The following is a 22,078-nucleotide window of genomic DNA, read 5'->3' as shown; positions in this document are numbered from 1 at the left end:
TTGCAGCAAGATGACGGGTAATGTTCCAAAACAAAACAAATACATACTCTGCTGATTTGCACGATTTTAAACCTTCGCAGTCGATTTTTGCACCGGACCAGACTGGATAATTGAAGGATTCGCGAGCAGCGCTATGGTTCTACTGGCTCTTTTGGGACCAGCATGCTACCCCGAGAGCAAACCAAGGCACGGTAGGAAAAAGTGTGGAAAACTATCAGAAGTATGCTGTAGACGGTTGTCACTTTGTCGATCACATTCTGGGTGTTTTCTTCTGGAAACACAAAATGAAATGGCAGTTTTGTTGTTACCTGCTTAAATTGTAACTGCTTCGATCTTCGCTTTGTTTGGTTTTTCAATTTGCTGGATTTCTACTTAGGTAAGTTGGTTTAACTGCTTCCCCATGCGATTGCGTGTACATTTAGTCTAAACTATGCGATTATCGTTTCAAAATCAAACACAACAAAAAAAAAAAACGTAATAGCGTTGTTCAACAAAATAAGATCAATGGCAAGTTCTGGTAACGAAAATTTGTTAAATGTCAAGTGTTGCTCGTAATAATCTAGCGTTAATTAAAGATAAACTTATCGAATAACTGGCAAATCGAAAATTTGTGCTCACTTGTATGAGTATTGTTCTTAACATAATCTATACTGGGACATAAAACGGAAGCTTATCGGACTACTTAGAAAGTAAAATATAATTACAAAAATTATGCAAACTGCAAAAGAATTTCCGATTTTCGTTTATAACATAATCGACTAGCATAAAAATATCGCATTGTTTTCTTTTTTTCTCAATATACTTTTCCTATAGTTCAACAACATTCATAATCGACGTGCAGGACGTAAGGTTTTGGGTAGACAGATTGTGTGTGTGTGTAAACTTAAAACTTAAACTATGAGAGAAGAAGTGCCTTTTTTGTCCCGATTTCAGTTTTGCGTGATCTCCTTCGTAGGATTTTTTTTCTCTCAGAGTGTATTTTTTGTTTATCATTTATTTTAGGTAAAATTTGTACTACCACTTCTTAATTCCTTCTTTCGTTGCCTCAGTAATTTCTTCTTCTTCTGTTCTTCATAACATTTTACACATTTTGTTACATTTTTTAGTATGATATATCAAACCGAAGTAAACTCTGTGTTTATCAGTGATTTAATTTCGAGTAAATGGCATAAAAATTTATGCAAATTTGCACATGTAATGTTCTTAGTTTCTTAATGTAAATAATTTGCTTTATACTTTACGTCTATACCTACTATTTACAAAATGAATCGTAAAATTTAAACCTACACTTTTCAACTAATGGACAACTGAGGAGACATTCATTTCTATCTGTACGTTAATGAAAGTCAAACCTAAAAAAACTTGAAATAATCTCTTGAAAAGTACTGAAAAGAACTTATTAGAGAAAAGAGTGGTACGTGAAATTGCTTAGAAGTTACAGTAGAAAAAACTGTAACTATCCTATATCTATTATATTATGTTACGACAATTGTTAATCCTTTATCGTGTTGTATGTTTCGTGTAATTCATTTGCTGCGCTAAACTGACGCACGTGATAATTGTAGATTTGTTGTTCCTAGGAGTTGACACAACGTATTATTTTTCGCCAAATTAATTAAACAAAAAATAATTTTAAATTTTTAACAATTTTGGAGGGGTAGACTGAATTCTGGATGACAAAATGACAGTTCATTATAAGTTTGTACTAAAATACATCAAAGGGCCAAAATTATATTGAAAAATCTAAAATTGACTTTTGAAATCATATTTTGTTTTATTAACTATGGATATTTAGCGTAATTTATATAATTATACTGGACATAAAAGTTAATTGGTGATAAAAGTTAGTTTTATTGTCAGATCATCCCGATAAAGATCGTTTATAGCGACCATAATTAAATATACGATAGAATAAATAATAAATTTTCAGCAATTTCCGAAGTAGTGCAGCATATGCGCGTTATATCATGTTGTGCATATGTAACTAGTCAAACTCAATTTCTAATAAAGTCATTCTAGTTGCTTCCTGTAACATAAAAACCGATTGTCTTCATTTGGTAACCTCCAAAGACAAGTATTACGAATCGGTCGAACTATGAAGCTACAAATTTGGTACATAGTTTGTCACAACTATCACCAACATTGGTTAAAAAAGCGCAGCCTAACAGTTCATGCAAAACTGACATTCGAAGCCTGTTTTCATGAATTCATACAAACCTTGAGAGAATGTTTTTATTGGATCGAAAATTTTGTGCTTAGTTATTGAAAAATTGCCGCTAAAAAAATTGAACACAATTTTAAAATGTTGAACTGCCTTTCCGCAGGCAAAGTGCCACTTTAATCCAATGATTTCGATGACTTTTGCTTCACCGACAAGTTAGCACTCATCAACAGAACAAAAAACATGGGTCTTAGGATACTGCTTTGAGGCACTGCAGAGCGATTGCAATTGTGTTTAAAATGTTGCATTAGAGTTTCCATCACACAAAACTTTTTTTGGAAAACTTTTCTCAGATATTCCTGGAGAACTGACAAAAAATTAATGAATACTCATGAAATTACGAAGCTTTCGCTAGAGTTTTCTGGGAAAATAAAAAAACTCAAATTTTTAAAATATTTTTTTTCATTCGAAAACTACACCCCTGAACAGCATTTCATGAAATTATTATTACATTATCACATTATTACTGCGACCAGCATTTTGACCTACTGTGACATACGTCCAGGTGTTTTTTTGTATTCCACACTTTGTTCTATTTTTGGTGAGCGAAATGTTTTTTATTCGTACTTAAGTGTCGATATTTTCATTTCCTTTTTCTTTTATGCTTTTACTACTTTTCACCCAATCTCGCTCTCTAGAGTCAGGAAGTGCGGCAATTAATTATAAATTGCCCATGGAGAAGCGACTTCAATACGCATCTCGAATCAATAACGCGCTTATAATTTGCCCTGACGTTATTGTTGGCAAATACAGAATCCAGTATGAAAGAGGAATGTTTAGGGACCTGCGAATAAACCTATGTGCAGTCACTTAACATCGAATGGCCTGATTCTACTAAGATTCGACCACTCGCTTGTCTCCACGACAACTCGCTTATCAAGGATACTTGATAGCCTTGTTACTGCAAGATCCCACAAAAATGAGCATGTTTTCTATTAAATTTTCTGCGGTGATGGAAAATTCCAAAGAATAGTCGGGAAAAGTATATTTTAATTCTTGGAAAATTTATATTTTTTTTTTTGAATGCCAATTTGTTACATTTTAGTGACAAAACTCTCACGATAGCATTGTTTTTTATTTCTGGTTTCTGACCGGAAAACTAACGATGTCAAAGTTAGTAACGCAAAGTCAAAACAAGAGTTTATTCTCAGGCCCCTCATTACCCAAGAATCAATTTCAATTCCATTACGTTCCTCTTATGGTTTTCTTGACCATATTCATAAAACCGCTAGTAAAACTATGAGCTCCAATAAAACCCTCTGATGACCGCTATAAAATTGCCTTCCGGCCAAGCGGACCATTCTTCAGAATGTTTTTATAACCTCAGGTTATAAGCTCAAGTAGTTTTATCACGCTCTGCTGAAAGCAGTAATAAAACCGATTATGCTTTTCGCTGGATGACGGCCATCGCCATATTTTAATGAAGCATTTCACTTTGTTGTATAAAGCACGAAGCTTACTTTAGTAAGCTTATAGGTAAATCAGTCAGTTTGCTTTGTTAACTTGAAAATATATCCGTGAGCAGAGAAGTTAAAGTTTTATTATCAGATCATCCTGATCGATTTGAATTATGGCAATCATAATTAATTATCCGATAGGATCAATAATAAATTTCCAGCAATTTCCATAGTTGTGCAGCATATGCGCATTAATTTTTTTTGTGCATATTGAATTAGTCAGTCTCAATTTTTGATAAAATCATTCTAGTTGCTTCCTGTGACATAAAAACCGATTGATAATAGCTTTCTTTCTGCATTTCACACTTGACTTTGAAGAATTTTAGTCTACGGACTAAACAAGTACTAGAATATGACAATATGGGGTCGCATAAAAGAATGTCTTCGGAGTTCAACTCTAATATGCTCCAAAATAGCAGTAAAAAATATATTTTGCCAGGGTGTTATCATATTAACAGCACTATTAAACTAACAGAATTATTTTGGCCATATTGTATTGCTACACCCACTTATAGTAAGTTTATAAGAGACTAGCTGTAACCCGCATGCGTCGCCTCACGTCTAATTGAGAGTGAGCCGGAATTACGCTATGTAACTCAATGAGATGCAACAACGTTACTTTTGCTCATCTTGAATGCAATCTGGTATAATTGGTTTGAGTCTTTGCTTAACGTAGGAGATTTTCACCACGAAAATATGACGCCCTATCAGGGGCCTGGTTTTGGTTACAGACAAGACTTATATACATAGCAGCCAACTAATATGACGTATTATTAACAGTTTTATTATGGTTTTATAGCTAGTTATAAGTACCGCCCAGCTAGTTTCGAGGTACGATGCTGGTCTAACAAGCCAGTCGTCGTATGTTCGAATCTCGGCTAGGCGGTGCTTGCTAGTTAAAGTCAGTAGAATTGTTGCACTGGCCCCGTAATTTTCCTGTACTCTAACAGCCGGCTGCGAAGTCTGTCGATAAAGAAGGGTAATGTCTAAAGACGGTATAAACCCATGGCTTTGCTTTTAGCTAGTTATAAGTATGTTTTGACTTGTATTGCGTAATACCACAATAAAACCAGATATAATCATTAACTGAGACGAGACATGTCACCTCGCAGCAGATTTTTAGACCATTTTAGACCAGCCACTGATTGATCGAATTGGACTGCTTTGCACGCATAAAACCCACAAAAAGGACGCTCAGGAACTGGACACTGTCAAGAACAGCATATTCATAACTTTTGGTAAAATTGCTAGGCAACGTGTGAAAAGTATTGAACTTTTGTAAAACTCAAATAAACCCAAGCGGCTTTAGAACTGTTACTTGGGTACCCTTCCTTCATACTGAATTCTATTTTACCCCGATATGAAGCCTCTATGATAGTGTAAAAGTCGTTTCTGAGTTGTTGTGTACTGGTCAGAGCAACGTAATGAGGAATCGCCAAGGTGAGCTATAATTGGAGATAGCACTGGCGCTTTAATAGGTTTGAAAGAAGGATTAATCCTATACAGACAAGCACATATAGAATTGACAATAAGCATATCGCTCACTCAATAACGTTTATAGCGAAAAGAAATGTTGTGCAGGATACAGCAAATACCCGGGAGATATCAAAATAGATCAACCGTACTGGTCGCAGTGATGGATCTACATGAAAAAGTCTTGATTGAACCTCGGCTGGGCGGCGCTGCAAGCCCCGTAATTGTTTTGTACTCTAACAGGGCTGCAAAGTCTATCAATAAAATCTTTCGAAAACCTGTAAGCCAAGGTTTTATTTGTTTCTATTCTCAATAATCAATAATAGTTCAATGAGTCAAAGGTTATAAATTAAAAAATCTACTTTAATTGAAAAGCAGAATATCAGAATTAGGAAAGCGTAGCAAAACTTCGTATCAGACCGTAGAATAAAAGATAGGTGGGTGGTGTAATCGGATAACAAGCCCCACCGGAAATTGGTAGTTATAAGTTCGACCAGTAGTTGTAAGTAACCAACTCTATGGCATATGTTGGTAGCAGGTGGACGATTGCAACTAAAGAAACTGTAACCAGTGGGTAATGTTATGTAAAGATTATTTAGCAAACTTCCAGTTTTTAGCTTTCGTAATCCTCTAACGTTTTGACGATAAATGCCATTTTACTGTGATCGGTTGGACGCAGAGCTGTTCGTTGATTGATTTAAAAATCTCGATTTACTCGATAACATAGTTCATTCCTGTAGTGTCATTAGCAAATAATTCTTGATAAGTTTTATAGGCGAAAAACTAACGATTAACGATGGCACATAACTGGTTGTCAGTTTTTCCGCCGTAACCGAAAAAATTGTAATTTTTGCATGTGGCGAAGCATAGTTTTCCGACTTTTAGTTGGTCATCATTGTAAACAATTAAGTAAAAAAAATTTCCAGACACATTTTTTGTCTGGAGAATTGGCCAGTAAATTGTAAAGAAAAAATGTTGCAATCTTGCTTGAATGAAGAAACTACAACTTATACGAGGATTAGTACCAAAATATATTATTGAAGGGTTCAAAAGTCGACGATACAGACAGCTTACGGGATGGAAACTGGATAATAACTTTTTAGTATTAAGTTGTATCATAACTCGCTAGACATTTCGGAGCGATTGGTGTTCGTTACTGGGAAATTTCATTGTCATTTGTGTAAAATTACCGATTCACCAAAGAACGAGATTTTTTTGAGATCTGCAAATCTTCCAAATTATCACGTGCGTACGGTTCGTTGGCTAGCGGCTACACCTAGAAATAGAGTTATCAAACCGGGAGAAGTACACTTAAAGGGAAAGTACATTTCGACACGGGCAACAACATCTAACCTAATTCTGATTTGCACATTTATTGTGGAAAGGTAATACCCTAATCTTGTTCGTACACGCAGACACACGCACACACACTCACGCAGATACACACGCACACACATCCAAACACATCGTGTTATTCAATTGCTATGCAAGTGTAGAAACAACTATTGAAAATAAAACCGCAAAACACTCCTCGGTAGAATCGTGTAAAGTTTAAAATTTGCAAGTCTTCTCTCTTCTAAGATTCTGCCGGACTCCAACTCCGACTTGTCGTCGTCGTCGGTCTGGCTCTGTCTCTGTCTCGGTGTCTTTTTGTTTCCTTCTTCAACATCCACAACTGCTAGCTAGTCATCCATCCATTGTTGTTGTGCTTAAAATGGCAAACTAGCGAGAAACATGTTCTCGATGAGTGGTGGTGCCGGAACGAGATCCTCTAGCTTCAAGTAGAATATTCGCTGCAACCCTTGGACGCTCAGCGACCGCAGCTCGGGCAGTTTGCCCAACAACCGGTTGAAGTAGTGCGGCTTTCGTTGGGCTTCCGAGTTGTAGGTCACGTGATCGCGCAGACTGCTGATGATTTTCATCTGCAGCAGTTCGACTTTTTTCGGTTCCCGTAAGCCGTAGCGTTCTAAGTTTAGATGAAGAATTCGAAAATTTAAAAATTATTCGAGTGTTAAAGGAACTTTTAATTACCTGTAACGAGAGTCAGCGCGCACAGACAGGCGAACGCCGATATGTCGATCTCCATGGCGTGCAAGCTTTTACTGAACTCTAGGATGGCGTTAAGCCAATCGCCGAACGACCGCTGGCACTGGTGCTTATGCAGGACAACTCCGTTGCAGAAGGTCATCTTGGTGTCGTCGATTCGAGCTCGGTAGGACAGTCGCAGTACGAACAACTCGAGGGATGCCGATTGAAAGAGAAGTTCCTGGTCATCGGGACTGAGATCGCTGAAGCCGGGCAGTTTATCGGCAAACTGCTTGATCACATCGACGGACGTCGTTAGGAGGTTGTAGAATTGTTGTACTTTTTCCGCTTCGGAGATAATCGGCTCGTTCTGGCCGGGCTCACGGTACTGGCTGTAGTCTAGACTGGCGAGATCGGGTGTGGTGTCGACGTGAGCACGTACCAGTGCGGTAATCATCGAAACCGGTGGACTTGGAGGAGATTCCTGGGGCGATTTCGGCTTGGATGGTAGCCGCCCACGGCGGCCTTTCAACGAATCGGTCCGTACGACTTCCTTAACCATACCAACGGTTAAACATTTCTGGAAACGACAGAATTGGCACCGGTTTCGTCTTCGTTTGTCCACGGGGCAAGCTTTGTCCGCTAGGCATACGTATTTGGAGCCTTTTTGTACTGTACGCTTGAAAAATCCTTTGCAACCTTCGCACGTTCGCACTCCGTAGTGTTGACAGGCGGCAGTGTCACCGCAAACAGCACACAGTTGTGAAGGACTTTGCGGTGTGGGACCCCGGGGAGCCGGAGTAACGCCGGTAGCCGCTGCTGCGGCGGCAACTGCCGCCACTTCATTGTTGTTCACTGTGTTGGGATTGTTATTGTTGATGTAGCCAGGCGAGCTGGAGGCAGAACTGGACGCACTCGGTAGAGCGGAGTATTTGTAAATACCAACTCGCGGAGGTTTTGGACTTTCGCTGCTGGATGTTGATTCCGAGCGTTGCAGTGGAAGCGAAGCGCGACGGTAGCAGGTAGTTGATACGTGCAGCTCGGCGATTGTCGGAAATGGCGGAAGGGAATAGGAATCTTGCGGTGTTACCGCACCATAAGTCTGCGAGGGAGAAACAGTTAACGAACTGTCTGTTGCTCGGACGATCGGATTGTGACTTACCGGTGCATGCTGATCGTATGTGGGCGAATAGAAACTGCCTCCGGATGTTGGATTATTGTATTGTGTTGCTGGAGCTGTGTTATGCGGTTGGAATTCGTAATGTGGCTGCTGGACGGCAGCGTGATGTCCATAGCCGTGGTGTCCGTAACTGATGTTCTGATGATGTGGAGAAGCCGCAATTTTGAAGCAATCTTCGTCCATTTTCAAGCCGAAGCTGGCCAGCTGATTGTACTTGATTGGGTATGTTTCTTGAAAGCTTGGAAGGATCGGATTGGTACTGCTAGTGCCTGCTATGTCTGTTGAGCGAAGCTGTCTTGGGCCACCGGTTCGCTGTGGGTGCGGTTGCTGCTGTTGCGCTTGGATTGCTGGATGTTGATGCTGAGGTTGCTGCTGTCGTGCACTACTTGCGAGAACTGGATCACTGCTGGAACGAAGAGTTAGTAGTCCTAGCTCTTCGGTAGAGGACGTTTCTAGGAGGAGATCTTGCTCAGCTTCAGCCGGTTGCGTACGTGATGGACTAACACTAAACGGATCCCGTAGTTCGGTTAAATTTTCGGCAGCTTTTAGAAGTGCCGTGGGAATGCTGTCACTGGATTCGCCAAACGCAGACGGTGCTTCTTCGAGTCCAACGAGAGTGTCACTGGAACTGTTGGAATGCTGCGCTTGGTCTAGAAACGGTTCGCTGGCGATTGATTCCGTAGGAGTTTGTGCCTGAGTAGAGCCGAAAAATTCGACAAATTTGTCTATCTGACTTCCTGTCGGGAGGAGATCTGACGATAGTTGTTGTTGTTGTTGTTGTTGCTGCGGCTGCTGCTCCTGCTGCTGTTGCGGTTGCTGATGAGTAGGACCACTGAATGAACCAAGCTGATGATAGGACTGCTCCGGATGATTCTGTTGTTGCGATAGTAAATAATCGAACGAAGAAACTGAACTAAAAGAAGAGGCCTGCAAATAAAGTGAGAGAGTGAAAATAAGGGTGGAATTAATTAACATCGAAGGCGATTCGAAAGGGCGTGGCTTGACTTGCGCACTCCATAATATGTTTATCGCGGGGAAAAACTTGAGCGAAAAACTAGCGCACCCGGGTTTGTCTACACTACTGGCCTCACGCCAGGTTCAGCTGGGCGGTGTGTATGGATAGAGGAAAATGGGTGAATTTTTCATTCGGCTGAAGCCGTTACCGCGGATTGATGGTGCAATCTAGCAGCAGCATATTGGCAAACGCCGCTGCCGCTGCCGCCGCCACCATTATTCGCTGCGCTGCTGTATCAAAAGTCGGTGTTTTATTGGACGGATTCATGAGCACGTGACGAACGGAAGGAAATAATTCGCTGGGAGGAGGAACCACGCAGTGCATGACGGCGTGAATTATTTATCGACCGTGGCGAAATTTATGATAGCTTTGGTTTGTGGCATGTATATAAAAGAGTTAGAGTGTTTTATCGATGAACAGGTGTCTTAATAATTGAGAACATATGAAGCAATATTTTTAATTAATAGTTCAATCGAATCATAAATATTATCATTGATTTTTATGATAAGCTCAATCTCACAAAGATTGAAAATATATTAAGGTGCTAAAAACAGGATTAATATATTATTACTTAACCATAAAAATTTGTAATTTATTATTACAAACCGCAATTCGATATTCAAATAGAGCCACCTAAGCTGCATGTTAAATGGAATTACAAATATAAACAAAATTCGAAATTGGATCAAATCAATTTCCCGTATTTCAATGTGCACATTCGTTGCCAATTCCTTGCAGCACTTTCAATAGAGCCTAAAAGTTAATTCCCGTTGCGGGAACAGCCTTTTTATTCAAACAAAGCGTAATAAAAAAACAGTCGAAACACTTTCCGCGCAGTTCATTCCTTCAACATTTACCAGTTATTATTCAAATTTAATAGCACCGACCCGCCGTAAAAATCATGCAAAACAATCAGCGCTCTTTCAATCTCTTCGCGGCACAAAAGTTTATGCACAACGATTCGTTCCACCGTGTTATCTTTGCCATCGATCTGTGCTCTACCCGGCTAGATATTGGCATTATCCGCTCGCACTCCTTTCGGCAGGCTGCCGGTTTTCCCCCTTCGGTGAACATTCATTTCTCCTAGCACTCCTAGCGTAGCTAACACTACGGTAAAAGATCCTTGTAACAACGCAACCAGCCAGCTAGCAGCATTCACCTGCAGTGACTTTGCACTGCGGCGAAGATGATACCCCAATCATAATCAGCTCGAAACCGAACCGAGTCGATGCGCACCCGTCCGTCGCGGTACGGCCAGCGTAGGGGTCGCCAGTTTCGTACGAAACAGAAACTGAAAAGCGACTCCCAGCATGCAGTCCCCGAAGCGAGCGATGCGGTCCATATGGGCAGATTAAAATATATCGCGACGCCCCTCCGGATTGAGCATATTTTGTCCCACACCGTACAACTGCTCTCTGCCGTTTCTATGCGATTTCGGTAGATTACCTGCCTGCCTTTAAAAGCCGGTTTCCGGCTGGGCCCCCTGCTGAAGATTTATGACCCGCTCGATTACATCTTCCGAAGAGAGTCGTTTGCCGTTTGATTTACCTGTTCGACTAACGAAAGTAAAAACCAACTGAAGTTTTCGATTTCAACCGCTACTGAGCCCTCTTCACTGAACATAAGCAGTAAAGCTCATGGAATTTGGTATCAAAACCAACATTTTATGTCTTGTATAGTTTTGAATTAGTTTTTAGAGTGCATCGGGCGTGCATTGAAGTGGTCGACGAAAGCTCATATCTGCCCTATTTGGAGCTAATTTTCGGCCATTTCCTGCCACCGTTTCACTTCATATCGATTGCAGCCAAAAGGGCCATCCTCCCACGGCCATCAGCAGGTGCTGATGTAATGCCCCAGGTGCTCATCGACCAACAAGATGAACTACTCTCTTAACGCGGGTCGTTCGTCGAAGGGGAAATGATACGAGATGTTGTGTCAGGTTATGTTAAACCATAATGGGCCCTTACACGTGATTACGATTATTTCCTGTGTTTGGAAAGAGATTTGTGGCCGCGGGGCTACGCGGGCAGACAGTAGCTTAGCTAACATCAGGAGACTAATTTCTAACGATATTCGTCTCACAAACGGAATAGGTTGTTTATAGTTTGAATGACAATGTTAACTGTCGAATAAAGCAAAGCACAATATTACGATTATTGTATTATAATTAATTCTGCCTTAGTTTTCATTATAACCGGAAGAGAAAGTATTCTGTTTATGGCATGGGCGTAGCCAGAAAAGTTTCCTGGGGGGGGTTTTACAAACAAAAATTGACAGAGCCTATCCGTAAGGAGTTTATTCAGGAAATGGGGAATTATTTTCAGTTAAAAGTTATTTTGGTTGAAATTGAGTGTTCTTTTGACTAAAAGGATAATATTGAAATAATAAAAGGCAAATGTTAAAATTTTTCTTCCAGTTGGCATTGAGATACGTCGTATATATGTCTATCAATCTGTGAGGTTGCAACAAATACAATCAACAAAAATATATTCGCGCTGGATAAATGTGCGAATGAATGATAGAATCAGGCATGCGTCATAACAAAACCTTGATATAAGACCACAGAGTATAGACGGCTTAGTGGTGTAATTGGTTAAACAACACGCTCAGCTAGAGATTGGGAGTTGTGAGTTCGACTCTCACCTTCGCTAACTCTATATTTTTGGCCTAATATCAAGAATTTTCAGTTTGCCTGAATCTACATTTCTCGCATTAAGCATTTATTCTTTCCCAACAGATACGTCGTATGTTCGAATCTCGTCTGGGAGAGGCTGTTAGAGTCCATCGGTTCGAGTCTCTTCGAGACGCAGTGAAAGTGCTGTTAACAACTTATTTTGCATGATTTTAAACTTTGCTCTTGAAGTGATCCGACGAGCAGATTTCGAAACCGGTGGTTTGATTTTCAGTAAAGGCAGCAAACTTCTTGGCTACGCAGGCGACTTTGATAATAAAACCAGAAACTTTGCCACTGCAGAGACCATTTGCGCTAAACTGAAAGCAGTGGCCAGGAGGATTCGGCCTAAAATAAACGCGTAGAAGATGAAATACATGAATGACAAAAGCTCACACGAAACGAACGTGATTTTTACGCGGACGGTAATCGTTGACGGCGACGAACCAAAAGTGGTAGATGAGTTCGCGTATGTGGGATCACTGATAGCCGTGGACAACACAAATAAGAAGATCCAGCGGTGTTGCTGTTCACCAATTACGGACAGCACAAATCCGCAGATGAAAGAACGATTCCCACTATCTTTGAACTTATCCTGTAGACCCGAAAGCGGACAGTATCAGCTTTCAATGGACAGCGAAACAGGACAAATTTTCAGCAGAATAAAATACCGCCTGATCGTACCTTACCATCTAAACTAAACTAAACTATCTCGGACAACAGTATTCTATTTATACGGACGCTACAGTGTTCTAATATTCTTACATTTAACAAAGTTATTTGTCTCGCAGAGAATCCAGTAATAGATTGCGTCGCACTCAATCTCAGATACAACAAACGGCGTATTCAAACAGGACATCGAACCTGCTTTGCCCTTCGCAAAACGCTACGATCAAAAGGCATAAGCCGCCGTACGAAACCCCTACTAGACTGATAGTTTTTATAGATTTGACAATCCTGATGCAGGGCATACGCGCCTTTGCGGACGACATTTGGAGGAGTACAAGCTGAAAGCTAAGAGCAGCGGAGGTGCATGAACCAAGGGTAATAGATACTGCTTTTGGGGCGAAACTACCACTGGTTGGAAGCCCCATTGAAAAAAGCTAATAAATAAATAGATACTGCTTGGGAGACGTACATTTGGCGAAAATCGGTAAGCCACGGTGTACCGGACAGGTCGTAAGGAAAACAGTTTTTCACAACAACCCCACCGGCACCCAGAACAGAGGGACTCAACGTGCGAGATGGCTCTTTCAGGTCTAAAGTGACATATTTTATTTTTTAAATAAAAAAATTGCGACTTCAGAGACGCCGGGGAAATGAGCGACGAGTAACCCAAGATCGAGTTGAATAGAGCTTCAAAACAGTAAGAACCAACCCGGCTCTAAGCTGCTGCTGACGACGATGAGGATCGTACAACATGTCCCGTAAATATTCCTGTGCTCTAAACAGCTGGCTGTGAAATTTCTAGCTTGAAAGTATACAACAAATTTTCGTCTGGGGGGGGTTTGAACCCCCAAAACCCCCCCCGTCGCTACGCCCATGGTTTATGGACTAGAATACTATCAGTAATGATAGTCAAACAAAATTTTCAAAACTGGTTCATTTCTGGCAACATACATTTTAAGGCGTGTTGCCAACAATAAACAAACCGATGCACAGTGGTTTTTTTTCGATAAAAGCCCTTTATCTCTATATCTCAAAATACCGCAGAGCTAGGTTCAATATTTTGATGTCAAAAGAAATTCATATTGGTTCATATTGGTTAAAATTGGCAATATAGTACCCTCTCCTGCATTTGTCGCATTTGATGTACCGCAAGGTGTCCACTTGTGCTTATGTGCAACTTTTATATACACTCGCTTTATGATTTTAGAAGACGTTAATTCTAATTTCAGGCTGAGGACGTTAATATCAAAGTTAACAAAAAATTGGATGTAAAAAGAGTGCACGTAAAATTAATGGACGTCAAAAGAGATTCCAGATTACCACCAATTTGATACTTTCGTAATAAATATCAATTGTGTATTCTCAAGATATGTTCTTGTTTAAATTTTGTCGAGAGAGGTGTTAATTTTTCAAAACTATCGTACAGGTTAGGGTCGTAAAGTGTCAAAACGAAGCATAACTGCATAACTCGTGTCCATTCATGAACGACAACAACATTGAAATAATTAATTTCTCCCGAAAACTTCAAGGGAACTCTCTAAATTTCTCGGCCATCGTTAAACAAATTCATAATTCTGGAAACAAGAATCGTCAAACAATTTATTTTCATGAAAACACCGGAAAATTTTTCAGTATAGGATCAAATCTCTGGTAAAAGCGTTTTTTGCAGTTTTCTTTTTAAAATTGTCAACCCTCATCGAAATGTTTTAAAAACATTTTTCTCATCTTGAAATTGAAGACAAGATTTCACAGCAGGTGTTATTTTTTACAGTTTAGATATGCCTAAAAATCGCCGACTCGGCGCAAGGTCACTAAAAGATTTATGATGGGCGAAAAAAAGGAAAAAAATATGCTGAAAAAAGCACCACCGTGGAAATTTTGTGAAGGTCGTTTTTTGATTGCTGGGAAAATTTTCCTGTATTTTCGTAGAAAAATTGTTCTACGTTGATTGGTTTGAGGGTTATATTTCGCACGCGGTAAACTAGTGTGCTATGCGTTATGTATGAGTTCTGCAGTTTTCAGATACTAATTCAACACCCAAAACCATACGTTTAAAATGAAATTGCAGCGAAACTAAAAGATATAGACGTTTTACGCCAAAGAACGAATTGTAGAACGGTACTAGAGTTTTAAATTGGTGAATAACAGCAATCATTTTTAAGAGAAATTCGATAAAAATGCCTTGAAAAACACTTATCTCAAAGCGTTTTGCTTCTAAAAATTATTAAATCTAATAAAGTGGGAGGTTTAAAATTAAATTTTCGGTACAAAATTTCCTCAGCTTTCGAATGAAACTAACAGAATTGAGCTAGCTATCATAGTTTTTGTACCAGAGCTAATTTAAGGTAAACAGAACCAAAAACTAAAAATGCTCAATAGCTCTGTAATAATTGAGATTTGACCATATACGACCATATACCATATACGTAGAAGAATCTTTTTCGTAAAATATGGTCCTCTATAACCCCCTGAAATATCTGCACTAAGCTACCTAACACCCTGTATAAGAAAAACTTTTGATCGAATTTGATCGAAGAAATTGAACGAAAATCAGAAAACTTTAAGGCGGAACCGAAAGTGGCTAACGTTATTGTGTTAGTGCGACAAACACTGTACTGTACATCTCATGTGTTCGTTAAAAACCTAAACGTTTATTTGAATATTGCATTAGTATTGGTAATATATGTCAAATAGCGGAGCTTGTAAACATAAACAGCTGATCCGCAGCCAACCGCACTGACTACAAACATCCCGAACAAGGGTTTGTTTTCTTTATCAAGGCATTCCGATTCAATCAAAATTAACAGCAGCAACTGAATAATGCGTAGGATCACTAGGATGTTTAATTAATCCGCTTGCATCGGATTGCGTTTTTGATTCCTGCATTTGCGTTTTGTTTGTTTACTTCACTCTAAGCTCATCGATGCGGCGAAAGTTGAAAGCTCTTTAAAAGCTCATTGATGTGACGAAAGTTTGATACTGTGTTGCTGCTTTTTCGGAAATCGCTAGTCCAAAGAAATATGTGCGTAACCAAATATCTATTAACTAATTCCAAATTATACATTGGTCGCTTTTATGAACACGTAATGATCGATATGTTCAGTCAAATTTATTTTCCATTAGCAATTATGTTTTGCTGAGCGTTTATTGATACATAGCAGATCGATAAATTGAATTACAAGTTTTAGGAAATTATAACAGCGCTGGAAGCACTGATTACGTGGCGAAAGCATGCTCTGCCAATACAGATGAATTTTTAAGGCGCAAAACAATACATGCTTCGAATGGTAGCCATTTATCCAGCCATCTTTGAGCCACTTTCGGTTTCCCCTTAATTGCAGTTTTCTAGAAAAATTGGTGACTGCAAATGTATTAATTTTTGACTGCATTTAAAAAAAAATTGGCATCGAAAACGTATTTTACTTTTGCTACTGGTTCCTGATTCTGCGCACCGCATATTTTCTTTAAAGATTACTGCCTATAATCGCATATGAGTCCCATATGCATTTTCATCGGTTTTGAGTTAAATATCAGATTCTCTCTTTTTCTTGCTTTACTATCCATTAAGAATACAAAAAAGCTGTTTTTATTTCAAAAAGTCTGAAAAAATATGAAGACAAATTGTCCCATCTTAAAAATAATCGCATATCAGTCCCACCAAATGTTTTTCCTGGGTATGGCCATATATTTTACTCCAATCCATGTAGACAATATTTGTTGTTGTTTTTACGCTTTTTAATTATTAAAAATCATCAGTTAATTCATAAATACAGGGTTGTTTCAAAGAAATTCCATACGAAAGATAATTGAGTAATTTTCGTTGAAACGGGGCCACTAATGACACGTGAGGTCTTCAAATATTGGAACTCTTATACTTGATTGGAATGGTTAAAATGTGAGAATTCTTAATACCTCGAAACAGTGGACCCCTCGCGAAGGGGCTCGATGGTTTAAAAAAAAGTTAGATTTTTAGCAAAAAATTAAAACATGTATCATGAAATGTTTCCTAAATTAGCAATGAAACAACTAACAAATGACATAGTTCTGTAAAGAAGAAGAACAGGTTGAAATTCCTGAAGCAAAAATTAATTTTTTGGTGGTCATCTTGGATTTGGTCACTTTATTGGATTTTATGACAAAAATCGCCGTTTTCACCATGAGCACCTCAACCGATTTTCATTTTAAGACCACCATTGGAAAGCTGAGGAAAAATGCTATTCGTAGCATAACTACTTGTATCACAGATCTGTTGCGACTGACAAAACCTGAGACTGATATGCGATTATTTAGCTACTCGATGGCCTAAGTAATCGCGTATCAGTCTCTACCTTATTTTTAATTGCAATTTTCACAAAAAATGCAATGTTTTGATAAAGAAGTTATATTAAAGGTCTATTTCATTATATTATGTAGAAAACAGGAATAAACTACGCTCAACAGGTGAAATAACCAAAACAAGAAAAATACCTTCAAACGCTGTTTTCTCAACTCGATGATATTGCAGATGGGACTCATATGCGATTATAGGCAGATCATAGCATTCTCAAATGACTAGCTCTGCATTGTAATTAAAATAAAAATACTACAAACTACCAAACAGAATTTCAGGTTATCCGCGAAGCCCGATTTGCAACTGGCTTACATTGCTGAAAAATAACACTAATAGAATGGGTCCTCTATTGCTGCGTTGTGGAACTCCAGCTTTACTTTCTTCGTGGAAACAATTTTTGAAAATCGGTTACATGAACGAAACTATTTATAGCCGCAACAGGCATCCTAGCAACAAGCAATGGAGCGATGGAGATACTTGAGCATTGCCACGAGGGAGAATTCGGCCAAATATCGACGAGCACGAAATGAATTGACCACGATCCTGAGGATGAAAAAGCGCCAGATGGAGGATAGAGATCGTGAAGAGCTAGAACAACTATTCCGGACTAATATCATGCGCAAGTTTTACGAAATGGTGAACCAAACTACGTAAGGGCAACACAATGAAACTTGACATGTGTTAGGACGAGGAAGAGAATTCAAGGACAAACGAGCGCGAGGTGGTCGACAGATGGAAGCAGTTATTCGATGATGTACAAAACGGCTGTATAATAGAAGGTGACCCAACGGAAGCTAACCTAGGAATGCCTACAAACGAAAACAGCGTATCGGCTCCCAATCTCGTAGAGATCCGGTGTGAAATCGGTCATCTGAAGAATAATTGAGCCGCCGGAAAGGACAGACTCCCGGCAGAACTCTACAAAAAATGGCCAAGAATGGCTAGGAACGGCACTTCATTGGAAAATTTCAAAGATTTGGGAGGAAGAGAAATTACCGGAGGAGTAGATGGAAGGTGTGGTTTGTCCCATCTACACAAAAGGGCGATCGGTTAGATTGCTGTAATTACCGCGGCATTACGCTAGTCAACGCCGCCTATAAGGTACTCTCCCAGATTTGGTTGCATCCTCTATCCCCAATAGCAAGAAAATTCGTAAGGCAGTAACGGGCGGGTTCTATAGGGGCCCGTGCTACTACGGATCAAATTTTTATTCTCCGACAAGTCCTCGGAAATGTAGCAAGTACAACGTGCGCACACATAATATGTTCGTGGATTTCAATGCAGCATACGACACAGTCGAGCGCGTACAGCTATGACAGATAATGCCCGAGTACGATTTATTGGACCAACTTTCGAGTCGCGCAGAGGGTTGCGGTAAGGGTCTGTTGCTATCGAAACGAGCGGAACGATTTTCAGCAAGAGTAAACCAACTCCTAGCCTTCGCAAACGACCTTGAAATAGTTACTAGAATCCTTCGCCAGACTAAAAACGGAGGATTGGGTTACAAATCAATACATCGAAAACAAAATATATGGTAGGAAGAGGCTCTAGAGAAAACAACATTTGCCTTCCACCGAGCTGGAAGTTAAGTTTACTTTTCCCTTTGCAAGACGCTTCGATCAACGAGCATACACCGCCATGTACAAAATGCTAATCAGACCGCTAGTTCTCTACGGACTTGAGACGGCAACTTTGCTTACGGAAGACGTATGTGCACTTGTTGTATTTGAACGAAAGGTGCTGCAAACTATTTTTGAAGGAGTACAAACGGTTAGCGGAGAGTAGCGTAGGGGTATGAACCACGAGTTGTAGGCACTACTTGTAGAGATTCCCATTGTGTATCTGGCGAAGGCTGGTAGACTACGGTGGGTTGGCTTCGTCCCAAGAATGTCAGACGACGATGCAGTGAAATCCGTTCTCTTCAAGAACCCCACCGGCACCAGGAATCGAGGGGCCCAACGTGCTAGATGGTTCGAGCAGGTTAAAGCCGACATGCGTGTGTCGAGACACTCAACGAATTGTCGAGGAATAGCCCAGGACCGAGTACATTGGAGAGGAATTGGAGAGGATACGGCAAGAGTCACCCCGACTATCAGCCACAATTTTTATCAGATTCTAGACCTGGTCTGGATCACATTTTGGACCACATTTTTATCAGATATGGACCAGCTTTTAGATAAGACTTTAAATCACATTTTTGATCATATTATAGATCTAATTTTTGATCAGATTTTGGATCAAATTCTGGACCTGAACCAGCTCTTGGAGCTACCTCAGATTTTAGACCATATTTTGGGAAACATTTTTATCAGAATTGGACTAGATTTAGGATATTTTGAACCAGATTCTGGACATTTCAGATCAATATTTTTTGATCTGATAGTTCTACAATTGATGGAGGGACGGCAGGGGAAAATAATGAAATTTTTTTGGGAAAGGAGGGGAAAGAGTGGAAAGGAAGGGGAGGGGGTAATAGGTAACTACGCTTAACAAGTTGTCGTTGTGACTCCTACCTTTTGTCCAATGCTGGAAGGTGCATGTGTCGAACCAAGCTAAAAACACGAGTTTGGTCAATTTCAGATCAGATTTTAAACCACCAACCAGATTGTGGATCAAGTTTTGAATTAGATTCTGGACCTGAACCGTATTTTGGACCACACTTTTTATCAAATTTTGTTCTAGGTTTTGTAACAAATTTGAACTAGACTCTGGACCAGATTTTGGACATTTTTATCAAATTTGAACCACATTTTGGATAAATTAGATCCCATTTTTGAATAGATTTTGAATTTGAATAGACCTAGAGCAGATTTTGGGCCAAATTTTCCATCAGATTTTACACCAGCAACCAGATTTTGGAGACTGATTTTGAACATTTTGAACCAGATTCTGGACCTGGACCATATTTTGGACCCGGACTATATGGTGGACCACATTTTTTTTATCAAATTTTGTTCCAGATTTTGGAACAGGTTTGGACAACTTTTTATCAGATTTTGGATCCAATTTTTTGCCTGCTTCCAGAGCCGTAGCGTGACATTATTGTAGCGGCCCTAGCGAATGCCAGATTTGGCGCATCATCATACCTTGAATTAGTGTTCCTTCGAAGTTTATAATTTTTTATAATTAGACTGTCATACAAGATTCGTACAGCTCTCGAGAGTGCCTTACTGAGGTTTGGGCCGTTTTTGGCGCCCCTAGGCCTCGCGCCCTTGGCGGGGGCCAGTCTGGCAAACTGCACGCTGTGTAAGCTGTTCAATAATAAGATTTTGTACGTATCAATTTGCTGAAAAATATTCACCAACATGGTTTACTATAGCTAGTAGAATTTTTCGGATCCTCCAAAATGGCCGTGAATAGTCTCCAAAAGTTCCGACGCACCATTTGTTCGTTTGTTAAAAAAAAAACAACTAATTTTAAACGGAGGTCGTACTTACTATGTGACGCCTAAACGGATACGGACGGCAGGTCAAGTTGTAAGTTGTTGAATACGACAAGTTATTTTATCTTATAGAAGTTTTGACGCGCAATCGAACCGTGTTATTGGATTTTATTTATTATGTCTCCCAATTATTATTACTATACTTATTACTTATTGCAATTAACCATTAAAGATGCAAATGTTTCGAAGTTCCGTCAGTTCTATCTTCGATTTATATTGATTAAATGGCTAGCAAGACAATTTTACATATCCATCACTTAACAAACACAAATATCTATCACTTGCCATTTCATATGGCCCTTGTTGACGAAAATACTAAGCAATGTTTGCTGATCGGAACCATTTTCAACCGATCAACTGGATACAACTGCTCCCATGTCAAATTTCTCGAGTTCCAGATTCGACCTGTTTGAAATATCGTCAAAAAGGTTCCAGATCCTTGTTGTTTATACAATTTTACGTACCTCAGTCAATCTAAAGTTAAATATAACTTCAGATTATTTGCATAAACCGATAGGTAACTCTTTGTAATATAGCACAAATAGAAAAGGGCCCATATTACTACCTTAAGATCTTCCGACTCGCACGACAAATTCGAGAAAAGAGCTTCCGATGACGCCTCTAGACGCAGAAGTTAGTTATAATAAGGTGGTTTGGTTTATTCAAAGCATAATCTGAATACAAAGGATGTCACGGCACAGTTTTGACCTTATAAATCCAGAAACAAGCTGGGAAACCATTGGTAAAAAATAAATTAAATTGCTAAAACTTATATTAGTCTGATTGGAAATAAAAAAAAAAATATTTGCCAAAGTGACCTGCTTTAGAAATTTTGATCCAACTGCAAATTTCCCATCGATTAGCGTAATCTCTACGTTATCATTAACTAAAGTAATTTAATTTATTTTTTATGTCATACTTTATCTTCCATTTGATTACTTGTTTTCACACGACAGCATGCCTAAGGATACATACGGGAGTCTGTGCTCAATAAAGCTTATCTTGTCGATATCGACAAGCTATGAGCGTAGATTGCTTAGGTAGTGTCATTTAACTATCCGCTACCGATGGCACGTCACTAGATACCTACTAGCTGGTTGAGGTCGTCGTTATGAACAGCATCCATTCACTCGCTGCTGATATCAAACGGTCGTCGTCGGCCTGACAGGCGGTATGTGCTTGGGAAGTGCTTTATCTAGCTTTCATATCTCGTATGGGAAAGTGTCATTGCAGAACCATTACTTGCAAGTTGATGTCTTATGAATTTTCATTTGTTATAACCTCCACCGAAGTAGTAACATATCAGATTTTTCGACTTGCTCGTAATAAACATTCAAATGTGTCCCCTTAATTTTCGTGATCGGGAAATTTATCTACCGTTAACGTCAATCATCACCCGTCAGTCGTGAGGAACATCCCTTGCATAAATGTGAATGCAGCGAAAATTCCATCCAATATTATTATTAAAGTTGTATTCTACGAACAATCCTACGCAGAAGAGTTACCAACCAGGCGAGGCGATTGGACGTGCAAATCGATCGATCGCTTCGATAAACAAGTTCGCGCATAATCACGATCACAACACAATGGACCGG

The 22,078-nt window shown here is 39.5% G+C and overlaps 1 protein-coding gene across 1 annotated transcript in view; it reads right to left on the bottom strand.

Annotated features, from left to right (window-relative positions):
• Positions 1 to 6,860: 6,860 nt before the first annotated feature.
• Positions 6,861 to 22,078, bottom strand: part of LOC128740594 (probable nuclear hormone receptor HR38) — a 59,340-nt gene continuing 44,122 nt past the window's right edge. The window contains exons 3-5 of the mRNA XM_053836154.1: positions 8,339 to 9,283; positions 7,183 to 8,278; positions 6,861 to 7,117 (exon numbers count right to left, since the gene is read on the bottom strand). Of these exons, the coding sequence (XP_053692129.1) occupies positions 6,861 to 7,117; positions 7,183 to 8,278; positions 8,339 to 9,283 (2,298 nt within the window). The remainder of the gene's footprint in view (positions 7,118 to 7,182; positions 8,279 to 8,338; positions 9,284 to 22,078) is intronic.

The sequence above is a fragment of the Sabethes cyaneus genome, chromosome 3 (assembly GCF_943734655.1).
Source record: "Sabethes cyaneus chromosome 3, idSabCyanKW18_F2, whole genome shotgun sequence".
Classification (NCBI taxonomy): Eukaryota; Metazoa; Arthropoda; class Insecta; order Diptera; family Culicidae; genus Sabethes; species Sabethes cyaneus.
Note: the sequence above shows the minus strand (reverse complement) of the source record. Positions and strands in the feature narration are given on the sequence as shown.